Source organism: Pseudophryne corroboree, chromosome 7 (genome assembly GCF_028390025.1).
Source record: "Pseudophryne corroboree isolate aPseCor3 chromosome 7, aPseCor3.hap2, whole genome shotgun sequence".
Lineage (NCBI taxonomy): Eukaryota > Metazoa > Chordata > Amphibia > Anura > Myobatrachidae > Pseudophryne > Pseudophryne corroboree.
Genome location: NC_086450.1, coordinates 322,008,476 through 322,027,375, shown reverse-complemented (window position 1 = coordinate 322,027,375; position 18,900 = coordinate 322,008,476). Strand labels below are relative to the sequence as shown.

Below are 18,900 nucleotides of genomic sequence, written 5' to 3'. Positions count from 1 at the left end.
GCGTAGAGGACGGGTGGGAGTGTGAAGGGAGATAAGGTCAGAGATGTGAATGGGAGAGCTGTGGGTGAGGGCTTTGCAAGTGAGTGTGAGAAGTTTGAATTGGATTCTGTAAGGGAAGGGAAGCCAGTGAAGAGCTTGAAAGGGAAGGGAAGCCAGTGAAGACAGGGAGGTGGACATAGTGCCTTTGTTGAGGAAGATGAGCCAAGATGCAGCATTGAGGATAGATTTGAGTGGAGAGAGGCATTTGTCAGGGATGCCAGTTAGGAGGAGATTACAGTACTCCAGTCTGGAAATGACCAGTGAGTAGATAATGGTCTTAGTAGCATCCTGGGTGAGAAAGGGTCTGATCCTGGAAATATTTTTGAGATGAAAATGGCAGGTTTGTAAAAGAGGTGCTGAATGTGTTTGAAGGAGAGGGAGGAGTCAAGGATTACTTTAAGATAGCGCAGTTGGAGGCTAGAGGAGATAGTAGTGCCATCAATAGATAATGAAATTGTGGGAGAAGAGGTTGTGCGGGAGGGTGGGAAGATGATCAGCTCAGTTTTAGACATGTGAAGTTTAAGAAAGCGCTGGGACATCCAAGAATAGATAGCAGAGAGACAGTTGGAGATACGAGTGAAGAAAGCAGGGGAGGAAAGGTAGATTTGAGTATCATCAGCATAGAGATGATATTGGATGTTAAAAGAGCTAATGAGTTCACCTAAAAAGAACGTATATAGAGAGAAAAGGAGAGGACCAAGGACAGAACCTTGGGGGACACCCAAATTTAGTGGAAGGGGGTGTAGAGTCATGAGAGAAGACAGAAATGGGATGGTCAGAGAGATAGGAGGACAGCCAGGAGAGGGCAGTATCATGCAGATAAAGGGAGTGAAGGATTTGCAGGAGGAGAGGGTGGTCCACAGGGTCAAAAGCAGCAGAGCAGTCAAGCAGAATAAGCAGAGAGTAGTGGGCCTTAGATTTGGCAGGAAAGAGGTCATTGCAGACTTTTGTGAGGGCAGTTTCAGTGATGTGGCGAGAACGGAAGCCAGACTGGAAAGGGTCAAGCAGTGAATGGAAGGAAAGAAGGGCAGTAAGGCGATTGTAGAGATGTGGTCAAGGAGCTTTGGAGGCAAAAGGGAGGAGAGAGTTGGGTCCGTAGTTGGAGAGGGTGTTTGGATCAAGGATAGGTCTTTTAAGAATAGGGGAGACGAGTGCATGATTGAAGGCAGAGGGGATAGTGCCTGATGAGATGGAGAGATTGAGAAGGTGGGCAAAATGGAAACAAGCAGAAGGAGAGTGGTAGCGAAGGAGGCGGGAGGGGATAGGGTCAAGTGGGGGGGGGGGGGGACGAATGAGGTCCATGGCTTTGTCACCAGATACATGGGAGAAAGATGTCCGAGTTGGTGAGAGGGCTGGGGAGGGGTGGTAAGGGACAGGAGGTGGCTGGTTGCTGATGGTCTGGTGGGATGTGATGTCCTGACGTATGGAGTCAATCTTGGATGTGAAATAAGTGGCAAAGTCAAGAGCAGACAGGAGGGTAGACGAGGTGGGGGTGGGCAGAGGAGGGAGTTGACAGTGGCCAAGAGGTGCTGGGGGTTGGAAGACTGGAAGGAGATGAGAATCTTGAAGTATAACTGTTTAGCGAGGGAAAGGGACAGCACTGAAGGACAAGAGCATAAGTTTGAAATGGAGGAAGTCTGCCTTAGATGAAGCCTGCCTTACTGCATGCACATACATGTACTGCCTGTAAGGAACATTTTGCCTGCTGTGCTTAGGATCACATTGGCATATGTGATCGTTGCTCTATGGTGGCACATGGTGGGATTTCCTCTGAGGTATATCCCACGCTGGAGCCAGATTGGGCGACATCGCTGTCCCTTACTTTGCGGGAATTAGCCTCACAGCTAGCAGCTTCCCGGCTTCCACTGCCTCCTATAGTCTCTACTGAGGTATTGCAGCAGACCTCTCACCAGTCTCCTTTAGAGAACCTACAGCATTTTCTCTCAGAGCCAGCCTAGGTTCAGGGTTTATTGAATTCAGTGCAGGGTTTGGTTCAGGTCTCCTAATTCCTTACAACACTTACTGGTTTCTACAGCCAAACGCATGGTATCCAGACAGGGAACCACTATACATCCTCCTACTGAGGATTCCCAGTCGAATTATTTTTCTGATGAGGACATAATGTCACAGACTTCAAATGTTGATTCCTCTTCTGTATAGGAGGATCACATGTCACAGATCAGAGCTGACGCTTTGGTTAAGGTGGTGAGATCTGTCTAAAAGATCAAGAATTCAGATCAGGCTGTGGCTTCAGAAGCTTCACTCTTTAAATGTAAAAATGATCTGTCAATCTGTCCATCTTCCTCCCATCTACACAGTTAGAAGACCTCCTAGCAGAGGCTTGGTCACACCCTTAACAAAAAAATGTTGGTATCCAAGTGTCTCTCTTCTCTCTGCCCTCTTTCACATGGGGGACTTACAGAAATTGGGAAAACCACCTCCATTGGATGCGCACATTGCATGGTTGGTTAAATCTACCACCTTGCCTATTCCTAACGTGGTAACTCTTAAAGACCCCACTGGCAGTAAATTAGAACTGTTCCTATAGGCCATGTACGCTAATGCTGGTGTGGCTGTTGGTCCGGCCTTCATCTGGGCATGGATATCCAAGGCAATATGCAGCCGAGTATACTCCTTGGAGGAGGCTCTCAGATCAGGTGCTTGTCATTCTGACATTCTCTGTGGTAGATTATATCAGAAAAGCTACCACGTATCTGGACGAGGCAGCCCTTGATTGTGGCACCATTTCTTCCAAGATTTCATCTTCTTCTGTAGCCGCTAGATGAGCACTTTGGCTGCGCAATTGGAATGCTGATGGTGAGTCCAAAAAGGCTCCTGAAGCCCTTCCCTTTTCAGGGGACGTTCTATTTTGTCCAGAGCTGGACATGATTGTGGCTTCAGTGGTGGCTTCCAAAATGGCTTCCTGCCTTCAGCAGCTCGTAAGGCAAAACACTTTTCCTTTCATTTAGCAAAAGGTCACACAGTTCACCCTCCATACGGTAAGTCTTCCGAGGCTCGAGGCCGAAAATACTAGTCATGTTGCCGTCGGGCCCCCAAGCATATAGACAAACCCGCAGCATCACAGGGTTGTTCCCCACCTGGGATCTCAGCAGGTGGGCGACGGTCTCATCCCTTTTGCCGACCAGTGGCTATACATGACAACCGATTAATGGGTCCAGGGGATTGTGTTACGCGGGTACTACCTCACCTTTCAGGATCACCCCCTAGTACAATTCTTCACCACAAATCTGGTACACGCAGGCAAGGCTGCTGCTTTCTGCAATTCCATCTTGTCCCCTCTGTCTGCGGATATGATAATCCCATTCTGCCTCCTCCAAAGAGGTATGGATTTTTACTCAAATGTCTTTCTAGTTCTGAAACCAGATGGTTCCTTCCATCCCATCCTCAAGCAGCTGAACCTGTTTTTCAGGGTCCCATAGGTCTAAATGGGGTCACTCCATCATGCAGGCCTTGAAAATGGTGTAACATGGCCTCACAGGATATTCAGGATGCCTACCTGCATGTTCCCATTTGGGAAAACCCTCAAAGATTCCTTTGTTTCGCAGTCCAGAATGACATTATAAATTTTGGGCCCTGCCATTCGGGTTTCTCAACATTGCCGAGAGTATTTATAAAGGTCACAGCTGTGATGGCTGCTTGCATTTACCTTCAAGGCATACGAATTTTGCCTTACCTAGACTATATCTTGTTAATGGCTGAGTCTCAGGACACTTTACAGCAACATCTTCAGCTAACACTGGGCTTACTGTAGTCTTGTGGCTGGCTCATCAATTGACGCAAGACCAGCCTTACCCAATCTCAGCCCATGCTTCATCTCAGGGCTCTCTTGGACATGAGTGCAGAGAGTGTTCCTACTCAAGGACAAGTGGGGGACTCCCTTTAGTCCTTGGTACGGGAGTTTCTCAAACGGCGAGTTCTTTTGTATGCAGGTTCTAGGCAAGCTGGTCTCTTGCTTCAACATGGTGGAATATGCACAGTTCCATTCCAGGCCACTACAGCTGGGACGTCCGCAGAGGTGGAACCACTCCCTTCTGGGTCTCAAATCCCAGACAGTGTTCTTTCCAGGGAGGTGAGTCTTTCTCTCCTGTGGTGACTCCACCCATCTGGACAAGGGTTGCCCATTCCTGATCCAGGACTGGGTCCTTCTTACCATGGATGCCAGTCTCACAGGATAGGGGTTGTCATCAGAAGTCACTCCTTCCAAGGAAGGTGGTCCAGCCTCTGCATCACCGTACTGGAACTCCACGTAGTATACCAGGCGCTATGTCAGGAAAAGCCCCTTGTACGACACAAAACAGTGACGTTCGGTCGGAAAACACAATAACAGTAGTCTATATCAACCGTTAGGGAGGGACCAAGATCCACGTCACCATGACAGAGGTCACTCACATTCTCCGAATAAGTTTAGAGATATGAGCGCTAGTGTGTATGTACGTACTGTAAGGAACACGCTCATATCTCTAAACGTATTCTGTAAATTCCTATATTGAGCTGCTCAGACCACACATATTAGCGCATCATACTGTTTAGTATTTACCACTCACATTCTCCAGTGGGCGGGATGCTTTCTCACCACGCTGTCAGCGGTCTACATTCCTGGAGTCCATAATTAGGAGGTGGACTTCCTCAGCAGATAAGACATTCATTCAGGAGAATGGGCTCTCCATCCTGAAGTTTTCCAGATGCTGGTTTACCGCTGCTGTTGTCATCCACACACACAGCTGATGGCCTCCAGACTCAACCACAAACTTCCTTGTTACGGCTCTCAAACCTGGGTCCCAGGCACATTTCTCGAAGATGCCCTGGCAGCAACTTGGTCATTTCCATTAGTATACCTCTTCCCTCTGGTTGCTCTACTTCCACGATTCCTCTGCAGGTTTAAACAAGATAAGGTCACGGCCATCTTAGTCACCCCAGACTGACCACAGAGAGCCTGGTATGCAGACCTCCTCAGACTATCCATAGCCCCTCTTTGGCGTCTACCTCATTGACCGGATCTCCTGACCCAGGGCCTATGCCTTCATTCCGACCTAGCGCATTCAGAGTCTGTTATTGACACTATGCTTCCTGCCAGGAAACCCTCGTCTGCACTAATTTATTATTGTGTATGGCGAACATATTTCCAATGGTGGTCCACCTGAATACTGGATCCCCTAGTATACTGTCTTTGTAGGGTGACTTTCTTGCAAACGGGCTTGGGCCTAGGCCTTCGCTTAACTTCCCTTAAGGTACTGGTGTCAGCCCTTTTTGTATTGTTTCAACTCTGCATTGTTAGATTGTCTGCATTACAAACCACTTGTTGCGATCAGATCCTAACTGCGCATGCGTATGCACCGCAATGCGCACGTGCGTCAGACAACAACAACAGGCATCGCCGGTCAGTGAGGAGATGGTGCAAAAAATCAGATCGCATGGGCGTTCACAAGGTGATTGACGGGAAGGGGCTGTTTGTGGGTGGCAACAGTGCGTTTACAGGGAGTGTCCGGAAAAACGCAGGTGTGCCCAAGCGTTTTCAGGGAGGGTGTCTGATGTCAGCTCCGGCCCCGATCAGCCTGTTCTCATCACACTGGAGGAGTAAGTCCTGGGTTGCGCAGAGACTGCACAAAGTGGATTTTCGCAGCTCGGCATACACATGCAATCACACACTTGCACAGAGAATTTACACTGGAGGTGGCGACTATCTGATCGCAGCATAGCAAAGTTATCAGCCCAGTGATCAGATCTGAATTACCCCCAAAGTTAGGTTAAGCTACATATGGTTTGTCATTTGTTTAGTAATATATAGTATGTGTGTTTTGGATAAATTTCATCAAGCTATGTAATGTCTTAAATGTTTCTTAATTCAGTAATTATTAGATTGCTGAATGAATTGTGTCACACTCAGGGCTGGTTCTACACCTTGTGGCGCCCAGTGCGAAAGTTTCCATTGGCGCCTCGCCCCCGCGGGAAAACAGTTAGTGCGCGCCGGAGGCGCATTGCAAAAAATAGGGGTGTGACTTCATAGGGGAGGGGCATGGCCACAGTTATGTCCCCAGTAGCTGTGCCCCCAGATTTGCCCCAAGTACTTGTGCCCCCCAGTTGATTTGCCCCCCCAGTAGATTTGCCCCAAGTAGTTGTGCTCCCCAGTAAATTTGCCCCCTGTAGCTGTGCCCCCTGTAGCTATGCCCCCAGTAGATTTGCCCCAGTACTTGTGCCCCCTATAGCTATGCCCCCAGTAGATATGCCCCAGTAGTTGTGCCCCCTATAGCTATGCCCCCAGTAAATTTGCCCCAGTAGTTGTGCCCCCTATAGCTATGCCCCCAGTAGATTTGCCCCAATAGTTGTGCCCCATCACTGTGCCCCCTGTTGCTTTGCCCCCAGTAGTTGTGCCCCCTGTAGCTATGCCCTCAGTAGATTTGCCCCAGTAGTTGTGCCCCCTGTTGCTTTGCCCCCAGTAGTTGTGCCCTCTGTTGCTGTGCCCCCTGTTGCTTTGCCCCCAGTAGTTGTGCCCCCTGTCACTGTGCCCCCTGTTGCTGTGCCCCTTTGTAGCAGCTTACAAACACAAAAATAAAAAAACAATACTTACCACTGCCCCGCTCCTCCTTCCCGACCGCTGCTGCTGCTCTTGCTCCGTCTGGCCGCCGCGGCTCCTCTCTGTGAGAGAGACGTCATGACGTCTGTCCCATAGCAGCGCCGCACAGACACTAGAGGTCAATAATGGCCTCTAGTGTCTGTCACTGGAGCCGGCTGCAGCGGACGCCCACAAAGCCCACGGCGTCTGCTGCAGCCAGGGAGCGGGGTGCGGGTAGGCGGCGGTGCCTGCGGCCGCGCCCCCAGGCCGCAGCTCCTCGGGCGCAGGCACTGCTTGCCCGCACCAAGAACCGCTCCTGGTCACACTGTCACTGATATGTCTTATACATGATCCATATTTTATCCCAACTTCGTTTGTCAATACTATAGATATAGGTTGCAGAACAGCAGAACTTTAGGGCAAGTATCTGGCCATATGTTTTGATTATTTCAAAACTACTAAAGTGTATGATTTAATTGTGGATACAATAAACTTGTGTTAAGTTCTTTTTTTGCCACAATGTTTCTTTGTGAATAGTTAGATGGTTCCATTTTGCTGAAGTTATAGGTCACTATTGTAAGAGATTGTACAATATTAAATTTTTTTATCTGCTTTCAGAGGTGTCCATATTTGATCACCTGAATGGAACACCTAACACAAGTCTAGGAGATGCACCTCTGTTCTCAGTGAGTACCAAGGCTTTTTTTTTCTCTATCTTTATTTGAGTGACTTTTATTGTATTGCCAATCATATTAGAGCTAATTTGAGGTAACTTTGTGATGCAATACACAACGCTAACCGCTCAGCTGTCAATAGAGAGTGGCCAATCACTTATATACGGAGGGGGAATATTCTAGTATGATCGCATAAACACCTAGAATTTCTCCGGCAGGGTTATCCACAGGATAAAAATTGGATATGATGAAGCGACAGCGGATTTGCACCAGTCGGTCAAAGCTTTTCCGGCCTCCCAGCATGCAATGGGCATGTCCATATATCCCCGCCTCCTTGCTCAAACAAATCAGTTTTTTTGTTTGGTGCGCCAGGAGCCGGACCATGGTCAGAGGGCTGCTAAAGCCCTAAGCTTTCTTATTTTATTTTTATAGTCTTACTACTTTTCTGAGTGATCTTTCTAAACAGCGTCTCATACGTACCTTACAAAGAGTCGCTCCAACATCTCTCCGCCAGGTTGCGACAACGCTTACCCACGAGTACAGTGTTGTTTCGGTGGGCGTCTGTGTCGGATATACTAGCAGGTCCAGCAGACGTTACCAGGCTGTGGCCGGAGCACGGGGAAAAGGTAAGGCATCGGTTCCGCTTAGAAGGGGAATACGGACACAGCCGCACTGTTTTGGGAGGAGACCACCAAACAGTCGCTGACGCGGCTGCCACCTCGGGTGCACCAGCACTAAGCCTTAGGGATCAGAGGCTCCAGGAATAGTATGAGGCCGCGATCCCTAGGGTTGATGTCAGCAGTGGGGAATCAGACGCTTTCCTGGTTGCCACTCCCCCTGGTTCATGACCAGTTTCCTCCGAGTCTCCTGCCATGAACTGTTTCCCGCTTCCGTCTCAGGCGCTGTACAGGAAGGGGACCCAGTCACAGCATAGGCGGCTGTGTGACTGGTACGTCCGTGTTCATTGAGCGTCTGTGTTCACTATAGGTTCATAGAGCAACAGTGTACACTAGTATCGTCTGGATCCACTCAGCGTTCGCTACGTATTGATCGGTCCTGGAAGCGAGGTTGATCTCCCTGTATCCAACTCTACTAAGTACGAGTTATACTGCACTAAGTCTCTATCTACCCTTTGAGTACAAACAGTTAGATAAGTGCCTATTGCATATGAGTCTGTATACATTTACTGTTGTTTCTTTCGCATTGCGTCTGAATACGTTAGATCTGTGTAAACTTGATGCAGTAATATGTTCTCCTACATACTTAAAATGTAGTTGTAGTTGATGATGTGCTCATATTGCTTATTATACTAATGTATAAAATGTGACTGACTGCTAGTGTGATTGCTGACTTTACTATATTTCTGTCAGTTTGTTTATTCCGATCCTCAGTGCTGGTGCATGGGTAGTGTCGGATTGTATATCACTTTAAGAAATTTAAAGTGATTACAGTCACAAATTGTGTAGTACACTGTGGAAGTGTTGATTATTTATCTTGTCTAAGAGCGGCAAAGGTGATGAAGGTACACTCATAGCAACACCAACACTCATATCTTGCAAAGCTGTGTTATCCTCTCAGGATCTGGTTCAGGATGGTTTGTGTGCAAATTGTTTTAGCTTTCACCAGGGGTTAATGAAAAATACAAGGCAGATTCAGGTGCAGATGGATCCACCTTGGGCTATGTTTGCACAGACTTTATCCAGTATAGCTGAACGGATAATTCCTCCAACTCCTGTACCAGGGATAGGTTACACTATTAACCCTTACATGCAACTCCCCATCTATGGTGTATCACTTCCAGCAGCAGCTTCTCAAAAGAAACAAGCTGATAAGCCGGGGGTAAGTAAATCTTCACCCTCACAGGCTACACATGATTCAGATGAGGATTCATCGGAAGATGAAAGCTCAATTCTACTTCGGCATAGAAGAGGAGGAAGGTCTCAGCTCAGTGGATATAGCTGAGTTAATTAAAGCAATGAAAGCTTTTCTATCCATAGAGGATTCAGCAGAGCCTGTGTTAAAAACCAAGGCACCTGTGTTTAAACGTCCCAAAACAGTTAAGACTGAGTTTCCAGTGTCACATCAGCTGACGGATATTATGGAAGAGGCTTGGGCTATGCCCAATAAGAAGTTTAGAAATCCTAAGAAATGGAATTCCAATTATCCTCTTCCAGCTGGGGATTGTTTAAAAAGGGAGGTGGCTCCTAAATTAGATATGCATGTAATTCGATTAGTGCAAATATCTACATTACCTTTGCCTTCAACATCATTAAATGATGTCACAGATAGGAGAGTGGATGGTTTTCTAAAAACCAATTTTTCCCCGTCTGGGGCAGTCATAAGGCCAGCCATGGCTTCAGCTTGGATGGCAAAGGCAATGGCTGCCTGGGCTGATGCATTGGAGGGGGATTTTTCTATAGCTTCTAGAGAGCACAAATCCCATATAGCTCAAATCCCATATAGCTCATATAAAACAGGCTGCAATGTTCGTGGAAGAAGCAGCATTGGATATGGGTACTATTGCTTCCAGGGCATCAGCTTCAACAATAGCTACTCCAGAGCAGTTTGGCTACGTACATGGAAAGCTGATTCAGAATCTAAGAAGGTTTTGGAATCTTTGCCCTTTTCTGGAGATATTCTTTTTGGTAAAGAATTGACATATTCTGGAGTCAGAAGCAGACTCCAAGAAGGTCAAGTTTCCTTCCGCATACAACTTCAAACCTAAAGTTCCGGCTTTTCGGCCCTTTCGGTCTCAAGGAAAAGCTAAAGGAAAAAGTGATGGCAAGCAGCCCCAATACAATAAGTCTGGTAAGACTAAAAAGCATTGGGCTACCAGAGGACCAGTTGGGAAAACAGAAAATAAGCCATCAGCCTGATGGTTCGGGCCTCTACCTGGCGGACCCCAGGGTGGGGAGTCGACTTCTTCAGTTTGCACAGATCTGGCAGCAGTCTACAACAGAGGCCTGGCTGCAGGAAGCGGTATCTCTAGGTTATGCTTTTGTCTTGCCTTCAAGAAGCACCCTCCCCAAAGGTTTTTTTGTACCAGCCCGTCTCTGGTAGAGACGAAGGCCAGGGCTTCGTTAGAAGCAGTTCAGAAATTGTTTCAGTCAGGAGTAGTCATTCCAGTTCCTCCTGCACAACGAGGACAGGGTTTTTACTCCAACTTGTTTTTAGTTCAGAAGCCAAATGGGTCATTTCGGCTCAATCTCAAAGTACTGAACAAATACATTTGGGTACCTCGGTTTCACATGGAGACGTTACGTTCCATCATTTTGGCCATGGAACCAGGGGATTATATATTAAATCTGGATATACAGGATGCTTACCTACATGTTCCTATAGCACTGTCCCATCAGTGCTATCTCAGGTTCGCTATCCTCCAACAGCATTTTCAGTTCCAGGCCCTACCTTTTCGGTTAGCCACAGCTCCCAGAGTATTTACCAAGATTATGGTGGTAATGGCAGCTTATCTCCGCCAGCAGGGGATAAGAATATTTCCATACCTCGACTATCTTTTAATCCTGGCACAGATGCAGGAATTGCTCTTATGTCATCTGCAACAGGCAATAACGTGTCTGCAGAACCACGGGTGGCTCATAAATTGGGCAAAATCGTCTGGTTCCGTCACAACGGATAACTCACTTGGGGGCTGTACTGGATTCAAGTCTAAAGATAAAGCAGTTCTCAGACCAAGATCTGGGTATCTTCCGAAGGTGGTGTCTAAATTCCACCTTAATGAAGAAATTGTAGTCCCGGCTTTCCAGGTACCGGGCCTTTCTGCGGGAGATGCATCGCTGGACGTGGTCCGTGCATTATCGTACCAGTGCCATCAGAAAGACAGATTCTCTCTTCATTCTCTATGGATTTCACAGGAGAGGATGGCCTGCTGATGAGCAGACACTGGCAAGATGGCTTTGGATGATGATTTCAGAAGCATATTCTCGAGCTGATCTCCCAGTTCCGGCTAATGTCTCTGCTCACTCTACTCGTAAAGTAGGTCCATCTTGGGCAGCACAACGTGGTGCTTCAGCAGAACAGATATGTAAGGCAGCCACATGGTCTTCCATTAACACATTCATTAGACATTATGCCTTGAATACGTTTGCCTCTCATGATGCTGAATTCGGGCGAAGGATTCTCCTGTCCAATCAGGAGCGTCCCCACCACTAACTTGCTTTGGGAAATCCCATTGTTATCCTGTGGATAACCCGTTGACCCTGCCGGAAAAATATACGTTATGGTAAGAACTTACCATTGATAACGGTATTTCTCTTATGTCCACAGGATCCACAGGGATCCCCACCCTGATGCACCTGATTTGAGGATCCTTCTACTCACTAACCTCTTCCTTCTTGTACGGACGGGTGTGCATGTGTGTTCTTATCGCCTGATTAGGGCCATCTATGATGCTCCTGCCTTGAGCTTTGGAATACAACTGATTTGCCTGAGCAAGGAGGCGGGATACTGTATATGGACGGGCCCGTTGCATTCTGGGAGGCCGGAAAGCTTTGACCGATATGTACAAATCCGCTGTCGCTTCATCATATCCCATTGTTATCCCGTCGATCCTGTGGACTTAGGAGAAATACCGTTAACAATGGTAAGTTCTTACCATAACGTATATATTTGTGTGTCTCACCTTCTACAATATTCTGGTAGATTCCCATATGCATGCTTTGTGGCTAAGTTCCCTATTAATTGTAAGTATCCATTATCTCAAGAGCCAATTTGAGGAAAAAAAAACCTTTCTTTTTTGAATTCAGCAACCCCAAAATACCCTAAATTCATTCTTGAAATAAAACTGAAATATAACACAGAAACAGAAGATATGTCCCGCATACTTTCACACAATTTGTTGCTTAGTAGAAGGATTGAACATTAGGATAATTTTCCAGTAGCAAGACCAGTCTGCAAAACATGCACTAAACATTTAGGGGTAAATTTACTAAGATGGGAGTTATATTTAAGATGGGATGTTGCCCATAGCAACCATATCAGTAAATGTTTTGTTGGGAAAGACCAACAGAAGAAAATAGATCGCTTTTTTGGAGCACTCTTTTGAAATTAATTTAATACTTAATTTGACATGATTGTAGTAATTTAAAATGTAACCTTTATTATATATCAATAAAATAAATGGGGTGGTTTGATAGTAGTGTGATAACTAAATGTAACTGGATCAATACAAATACTGTGATACACCCCTATCGGTCTTACACAGACCTATTAAAGACAATTGATTTGTGTGGTGAATTTATTATAAAAAAATAAAAATTATTGATACTATACATATCTACGGTCCTCAAACATAATATTTTCTATGTATATTGAGGTTTGTATTCCGGTATAAAACCTAAATGTTGGTCGCCGATGCAGTTTATATTTGTTAAACTTTGTAGGTTATAGAAATTATATGACTGTCATGCATAACAGTTGCCTACAGCTTTTATTAAATATAATGTAGCAATTACACAAAGCATTTGAGACCCTCACAAACTCTGCCCAGAAATGCACTAAAAACCCTAGTAGCCATTGCTGGTAGTTAATGCATAGTTTCTCTTACGTCCTAGAGGATGCTGGGGACTCCGTAAGGACCATGGGGTATAGACGGGCTCTGCAGGAGATAGGGCACCTAAAAAGAACTTTGACTATGGGTGTGCACTGGCTCCTCCCTTTATGCCCCTCCTCCAGACCTCAGTTAGATCTTGTGCCCAGAGGAGAATGGGTGCACTGCAGAGAGCCCTCCAGAGTTTTCTGTGGAAAAAGAATTTTGTTAGGTTTTTTATTTTCAGGGAGTCCTGTTGGCAACAGGCTCCCTGCATCGTGGGACCGAGGAGAGAGAAGCATAGCTGGCTTGTTAAGTTGGGCACTGCTTCTAAGGCTACTGGACACCATTAGCTCCAGAGGGAGTCGAAACACAGGTTTCACCTGGGGTTCGTCCCGGAGCCGCGCCGCCGTCCTCCTCACAGATGCCGAAGATAGAAGCCGGGTGAGTATGAGAAGGCAAAGAAGACTTCAGGCGGCAGAAGACATCAGATCTTCATGAGGTAAGCGCGCAGCGGTAAGCTGCGCGCCATTGCTCCCAGTCACACACACAAAAGCAGGCACTGAAGGGTGCAGGACGCAGGGGGGGGGCGCCCTGGGCAGCAATATTCCTCATTTTGGCATGGATAAACATGGATTAGGCTGTGGCACAGTAAATCCGGTAACCCCCGCCATTTTTCTATACAAAGTTGATGGGACCGAAGCCCGCCGTCGGGTGGGCGGGGCTTGATCCTCAGCACTAACCAGCGCCATTTTCTCCACAGAGACTGCATGAGGAAACGCTGGCTCCCTGTTCTCTCCCCTGCTGAGCTTCAAAGGCTGGAAAAAAGAGGAGGGGGGCACTTTGGCGACGCAGTGAGTGGAGATTACAATTATATACATATAACAGCGCTATCTGGTCATATATTCCAGTGTTTTTAAGCGCTGGGTGTGTGCTGGCATACTCTATCTCTCTGTCTCTCCTAAGGGCCTGGTTGGGGTTTTGTCCCCTTATAGGTAACTCCCTGTGTGTGTGGGGTGTCGGTACGGGTGTGTCGACATGTCTGAGGCGGAAGGCTTCTCCAAGGAGGAGGTGGAGCAAATGAGTGGTGAGTCCCCGTCGGTTGTGCCGACTCTAGATTGGATGGATATGTGGCATACGTTGCATGCAAGTGTGACATCTTTACATAAAAGGCTTGAAAAGGCTGGTTTAGGGGGGACATCAGGCGGTCAATCCTCAGATTGGACCGACTCACAGGGCCCGTCGGGGTCTCAAAAGCGTCCCTTAACACAAGACACTACTACCGACATGGATTCTGATTCCAGTGTCGACTATGACGAAGTAAAATTGCACCCTAGGGTGACTAAAACCATTCAGTGTATGATTGTGGCAATAAGGGATGTGTTGCATAATGTGGATGAACCCTCGGTCCCCGACACAAGGGTACACATGTTTAAGGGAAAGAAACAGATTATAAATTTTCCCACATCTCATGAACTAAATGATTTCTTTAAAAAAGCTTGGGAGACTCCGGAAAAGAGACCGCAGATACCCAAAAGAATCTATATGGCATACCCCTTCCCTAAACAGGACAGGGAGCGTTGGGAATCACCTCCCACTGTGGACAAGGCCCTGACGCGCTTGTCCAAGAAAGTGGCGCTACCGTCTCCTGACACAGCTGCCCTTAGGGGCCCTGCAGATCGCAGGCAAGAGACTACCTTAAAGTGTATTTATTCTCATACTGAAGCAGTCCTTAGACCGACAATTGCGTCGGCATGGGTGTGTAGCGCTATATCAGCTTGGACAGATGAGCTGACAGCTGATTTTGATAAGATGGATAAGGATACTATATTCCTAACTCTAGCCCATATTAAAGACGCAGTCTTATTTATGAGGGATGCTCAAAGGGACATTGGATTGCTAGCTTCCAGGGCCAATGCCATGTCTATCTCAGCGAGAAGATCCTTATGGACTCGCCAATGGACGGGTGATGCGGATTCCAAAAAACATATGGAAGTACTACCCTATAAGGGTGATGTATTGTTTGGGGATGGGCTGACGGACCTGGTTTCCACAGCTACAGCAGTTAAATCTAATATTTTACCATATATTCCCCAACAGCAAAAGAAAGCAACACCCTATCAGATGTAGTCCTTTTGGTCGCACAAGTCCAAAAGAGGTCGGGGATCCTCTTTCCTCGCCAGAGGTAAGGGCAGAGGTAAGAGAGCACCTGCTTCGGCAGGTGCCCAGGAACAAAAGTCCTCCTCGGCTGCTCCAAAAGCCACAGTTGACGCTGGGACTCCCCTGAGGGAGTCCGCACCGGTGGGGGCACGTCTTCGACTTTTCAGTCAGGCCTGGGTCAGTTCGGACCTGAATCCCTGGGTGTTGGAAATAGTTTCCCAGGGCTACAAATTGGAATTCGAGGATGTGCCCCCGCGCCGATTTTTCAAATCGGCCCTACCAGCTTCCACATCGGAAAGGGATGTAGTGTTAGCTGCAATTCAAATGCTGTGTATACAGCAAGTGATAATCAAGGTTCCCCTGCACCAGCAGGGAAGAGGTTACTATTCAACCCTATTTGTGGTCCCGAAACCGGACGGTACGGTCAGACCGATTTTGAATCTGAAATCCCTAAACCTGTACATAAAAAGATTCAAATTCAAAATGGAATCTCTCAGAGCGATAATAGCCAACATGGAAGAGGGGGAGTTTATGGTGTCTCTGGACATAAAGGATGAGTACCTTCATGTCCCCATTTATGCCCCCCATCAGGAATACCTGAGATTCGCTGTACAGGATTGTCATTACCAATTTCAGACGTTGCCGTTTGGACTTTCCACGGCCCCAAGGATTTTCACCAAAATAATGGCGGAAATGATGGTGGTCCTGCGCAAGCATGGAGTCACAATTATCCCATACTTGGACGATCTCCTGATAAAAGCGAGATCAAGGGAGAAATTGCTGAGCAGTGTGGCGCTCTCTCTGAGAGTGCTCCAGCAACACGGTTGGATTCTAAATCTACCAAAGTCACAGTTGATTCCGACAACTCGACTACCGTTCCTAGGTATGATACTGGATACGGAACAAATGAAGGTCTTTCTCCCAATAGAGAAGGCCCAAGACATCCAGAACATGGTCAGAGACCTGCTAAAACCGAAAAGGGTGTCAGTTCACCAATGCACTCGAGTTCTGGGGAAAATGGTGGAGGCCTACGAGGCCATTCCCTTCGGAAGGTTCCATGCAAGGACTTTTCAATGGGACCTTCTGGACAAGTGGTCAGGGTCCCATCTACACTTACATCGGAAAATAACTCTGTCCCCAGGAACCAGAGTGTCCCTCTTGTGGTGGTTGCAAAGTGCTCACCTGCTGGAGGGTCGCCGGTTCGGGATTCAGGACTGGATCCTGGTTACCACGGACGCGAGCCTCCGAGGATGGGGAGCGGTCACACAGGGAAAAACTTTTCAGGGTCTTTGGTCAGACCAGGAGTCTGGTCTACACATCAATGTGTTGGAACTAAGGGCCATTTACAACGGCCTTCGACAAGCGGAGAGTTTTCTTCGAAACCTACCGGTTCTGATTCAATCAGACAATGTCACAGCAGTGGCTCATGTGAACCGCCAAGGCGGGACAAGAAGCAGAGTCGCGATGGCGGAAGCCACAAGGATTCTTCGCTGGGTGGAAAATCATGTAAGCGCTCTGTCGGCTGTCTTCATTCCGGGAGTGGACAACTGGGAAGCAGACTTCCTCAGCAGACACGATCTCCATCCAGGAGAGTGGGGACTTCATCAAGAAGTCTTTGCAGACGTAACACGTCTTTGGGGAACCCCTCAAATAGACATGATGGCGTCACGCCTCAACAAAAAACTTCGGAGGTATTGCGCAAGGTCTCGGGACCCTCAGGCAGTAGCAGTAGACGCACTGGTAACACCGTGGGTGTTCGAATCGGTCTACGTGTTTCCTCCTCTTGCTCTCATCACGAAAGTGTTGAGGATCATAAGACGTAGAAGAGTACAGACGATACTCATTGTCCCAGACTGGCCTCGAAGGGCCTGGTACTCGGATCTACAAGAGATGCTCACAGGAGACCCCTGGCCTCTTCCTCTGAGGGAAGACCTGTTGCAGCAGGGGCCCTGTGTATTTCAAGACTTACCACAGTGACGTTTGACGGCATGGCGGTTGAACGCCGAATCCTAGCAAAAATGGGGATTCCGGAAGAGGTCATCCCTACTTTAATAAAGGCTAGGAAGGAGGTGACGATAAAACATTATCACCGTATCTGGCGAAAGTATGTATCTTGGTGTGAGACCAAGAATGCACCTACGGAAGATTTTCATCTGGGTCGTTTTCTCCACTTCCTACAGACAGGAGTGGATATGGGCCTGAAATTAGGCTCGGTTAAGGTACAGATTTCGTCCCTCCCGATTTTCTTTCACAAGGAATTGGCTTCTCTTCCAGAAGTCCAGACGTTTGTAAAGGGAGTGCTGCACATCCATCCCCCTTTTGTGCCTCCAGTGGCACCATGGGACCTGAACGTGGTGTTGCAGTTCCTAAAATCACACTGGTTTGAACCGCTTAACAAGGTTGAGTTGAAATTTCTTACTTGGAAGGTGGTCATGTTGTTGGCCTTAGCATCAGCAAGGCGTGTGTCAGAATTGGCGGCTCTCTCACACAAGAGCCACTACTTGATTTTTCATGTGGATCAAGCTGAATTGAGGACACGTCCGCAATTTTTGCCTAAAGTGCTTTCTTCGTTCCATATGAATCAACCTATTGTGCTGCCTCTGGCTACCGGTGACCTGGAGGATTCCAGATCCCTAGACATAGTCAGGGCCTTAAAGATTTATATAGCCAGGACGGCTAGAATTAGGAAAACAGAGGCTCTGTTTGTCCTGTATGCGGCCAATAAGATTGGCGCTCCTGCTTCGAAGCAGACTATTGCTCGCTGGATCTGTAATACGATTCAGCAGGCTCACTCTACGGCTGGATTGCCGGTACCAAATTCGGTTAAGGCCCATTCCACTAGGAAGGTGGGCTCTTCTTGGGCGGCTGCCCGAGGCGTCTCGGCTTTACAACTTTGCCGAGCGGCGACTTGGTCGGGGTCAAACACTTTTGCTAAGTTCTACAAGTTTGATACCCTGGCTGATGAGGACCTAGCGTTTGCTCAGTCGGTGCTGCAGAGTCATACGCACTCTCCCGCCCGATTGGATGCTTTGGTATAAACCCCATGGTCCTTACGGAGTCCCCAGCATCCTCTAGGACGTAAGAGAAAATAAGATTTTAAACCTACCGGTAAATCTATTTCTCCTAGTCTGTAGAGGATGCTGGGCGCTCGTCCCAGTGCGGAAACTCTGCAAGACTTGTATATAGTTGTTGCTTACATAAGGGTTATGTTACAGTTGACATCGGTCTAGGACCGTTACTGTTTTTGTTCATACTGTTAACTGGTTATGTATGTTCCAGGTTACATGGTATGATTGGTGTGGGCTGGTATGAATCTTGCCCTTGGATTGCTAAATCCTGCCTTGTATTGTCCATCTCCTCTGGGCACAGTTCTCTAACTGAGGTCTGGAGGAGGGGCATAGATGGAGGAGCCAGTGCACACCCATAGTCAAAGTTCTTTTTAGGTGCCCTATCTCCTGCGGAGCCCGTCTATACCCCATGGTCCTTACGGAGTCCCCAGCATCCTCTACGGACTAGGCGAAATAGATTTACCGGTAGGTTTAAAATCTTATTTTAGTACAATTGTTACAACAAAATGTATCAATAATTGCTACCTGTCCTGAATGTGTATCTAAATGTAGCATATACTAGATTCTTCAATGAGTTGAACTTATTTTTTGGCAACCCTGCCACAATTTGAGACAAACATATGTCTATTGTATAATTCATTAATGGTTTAAATAGGTTCTTACATCTATATGGTAATGCACACTTAAATATTATACATTCTCATGTGGGGAACATAGGTACAAATACTGTACAGGGAAGGAAGAAATTTTCTATCACGCTGAGAGCACTATTATTGTCATATTACATATTCTACCAGCATGTACTAAATTCGAGCATGACAACGTAGTACATCTTCCCTCACA

At 47.2% G+C, this 18,900-nt stretch overlaps 1 protein-coding gene across 2 annotated transcripts in view; it reads left to right on the top strand.

Moving 5' to 3' along the window:
* The window catches only part of ZC3H7A (zinc finger CCCH-type containing 7A), a 201,015-nt gene that overhangs the window by 114,129 nt on the left and 67,986 nt on the right, over positions 1-18,900 (top strand). For both annotated transcript variants that reach the window (XM_063934308.1, XM_063934307.1), the window contains exon 11: positions 7,229-7,296. In XM_063934308.1, coding sequence (XP_063790378.1) covers positions 7,229-7,296 — 68 coding nt within the window. The remainder of the gene's footprint in view (positions 1-7,228; positions 7,297-18,900) is intronic.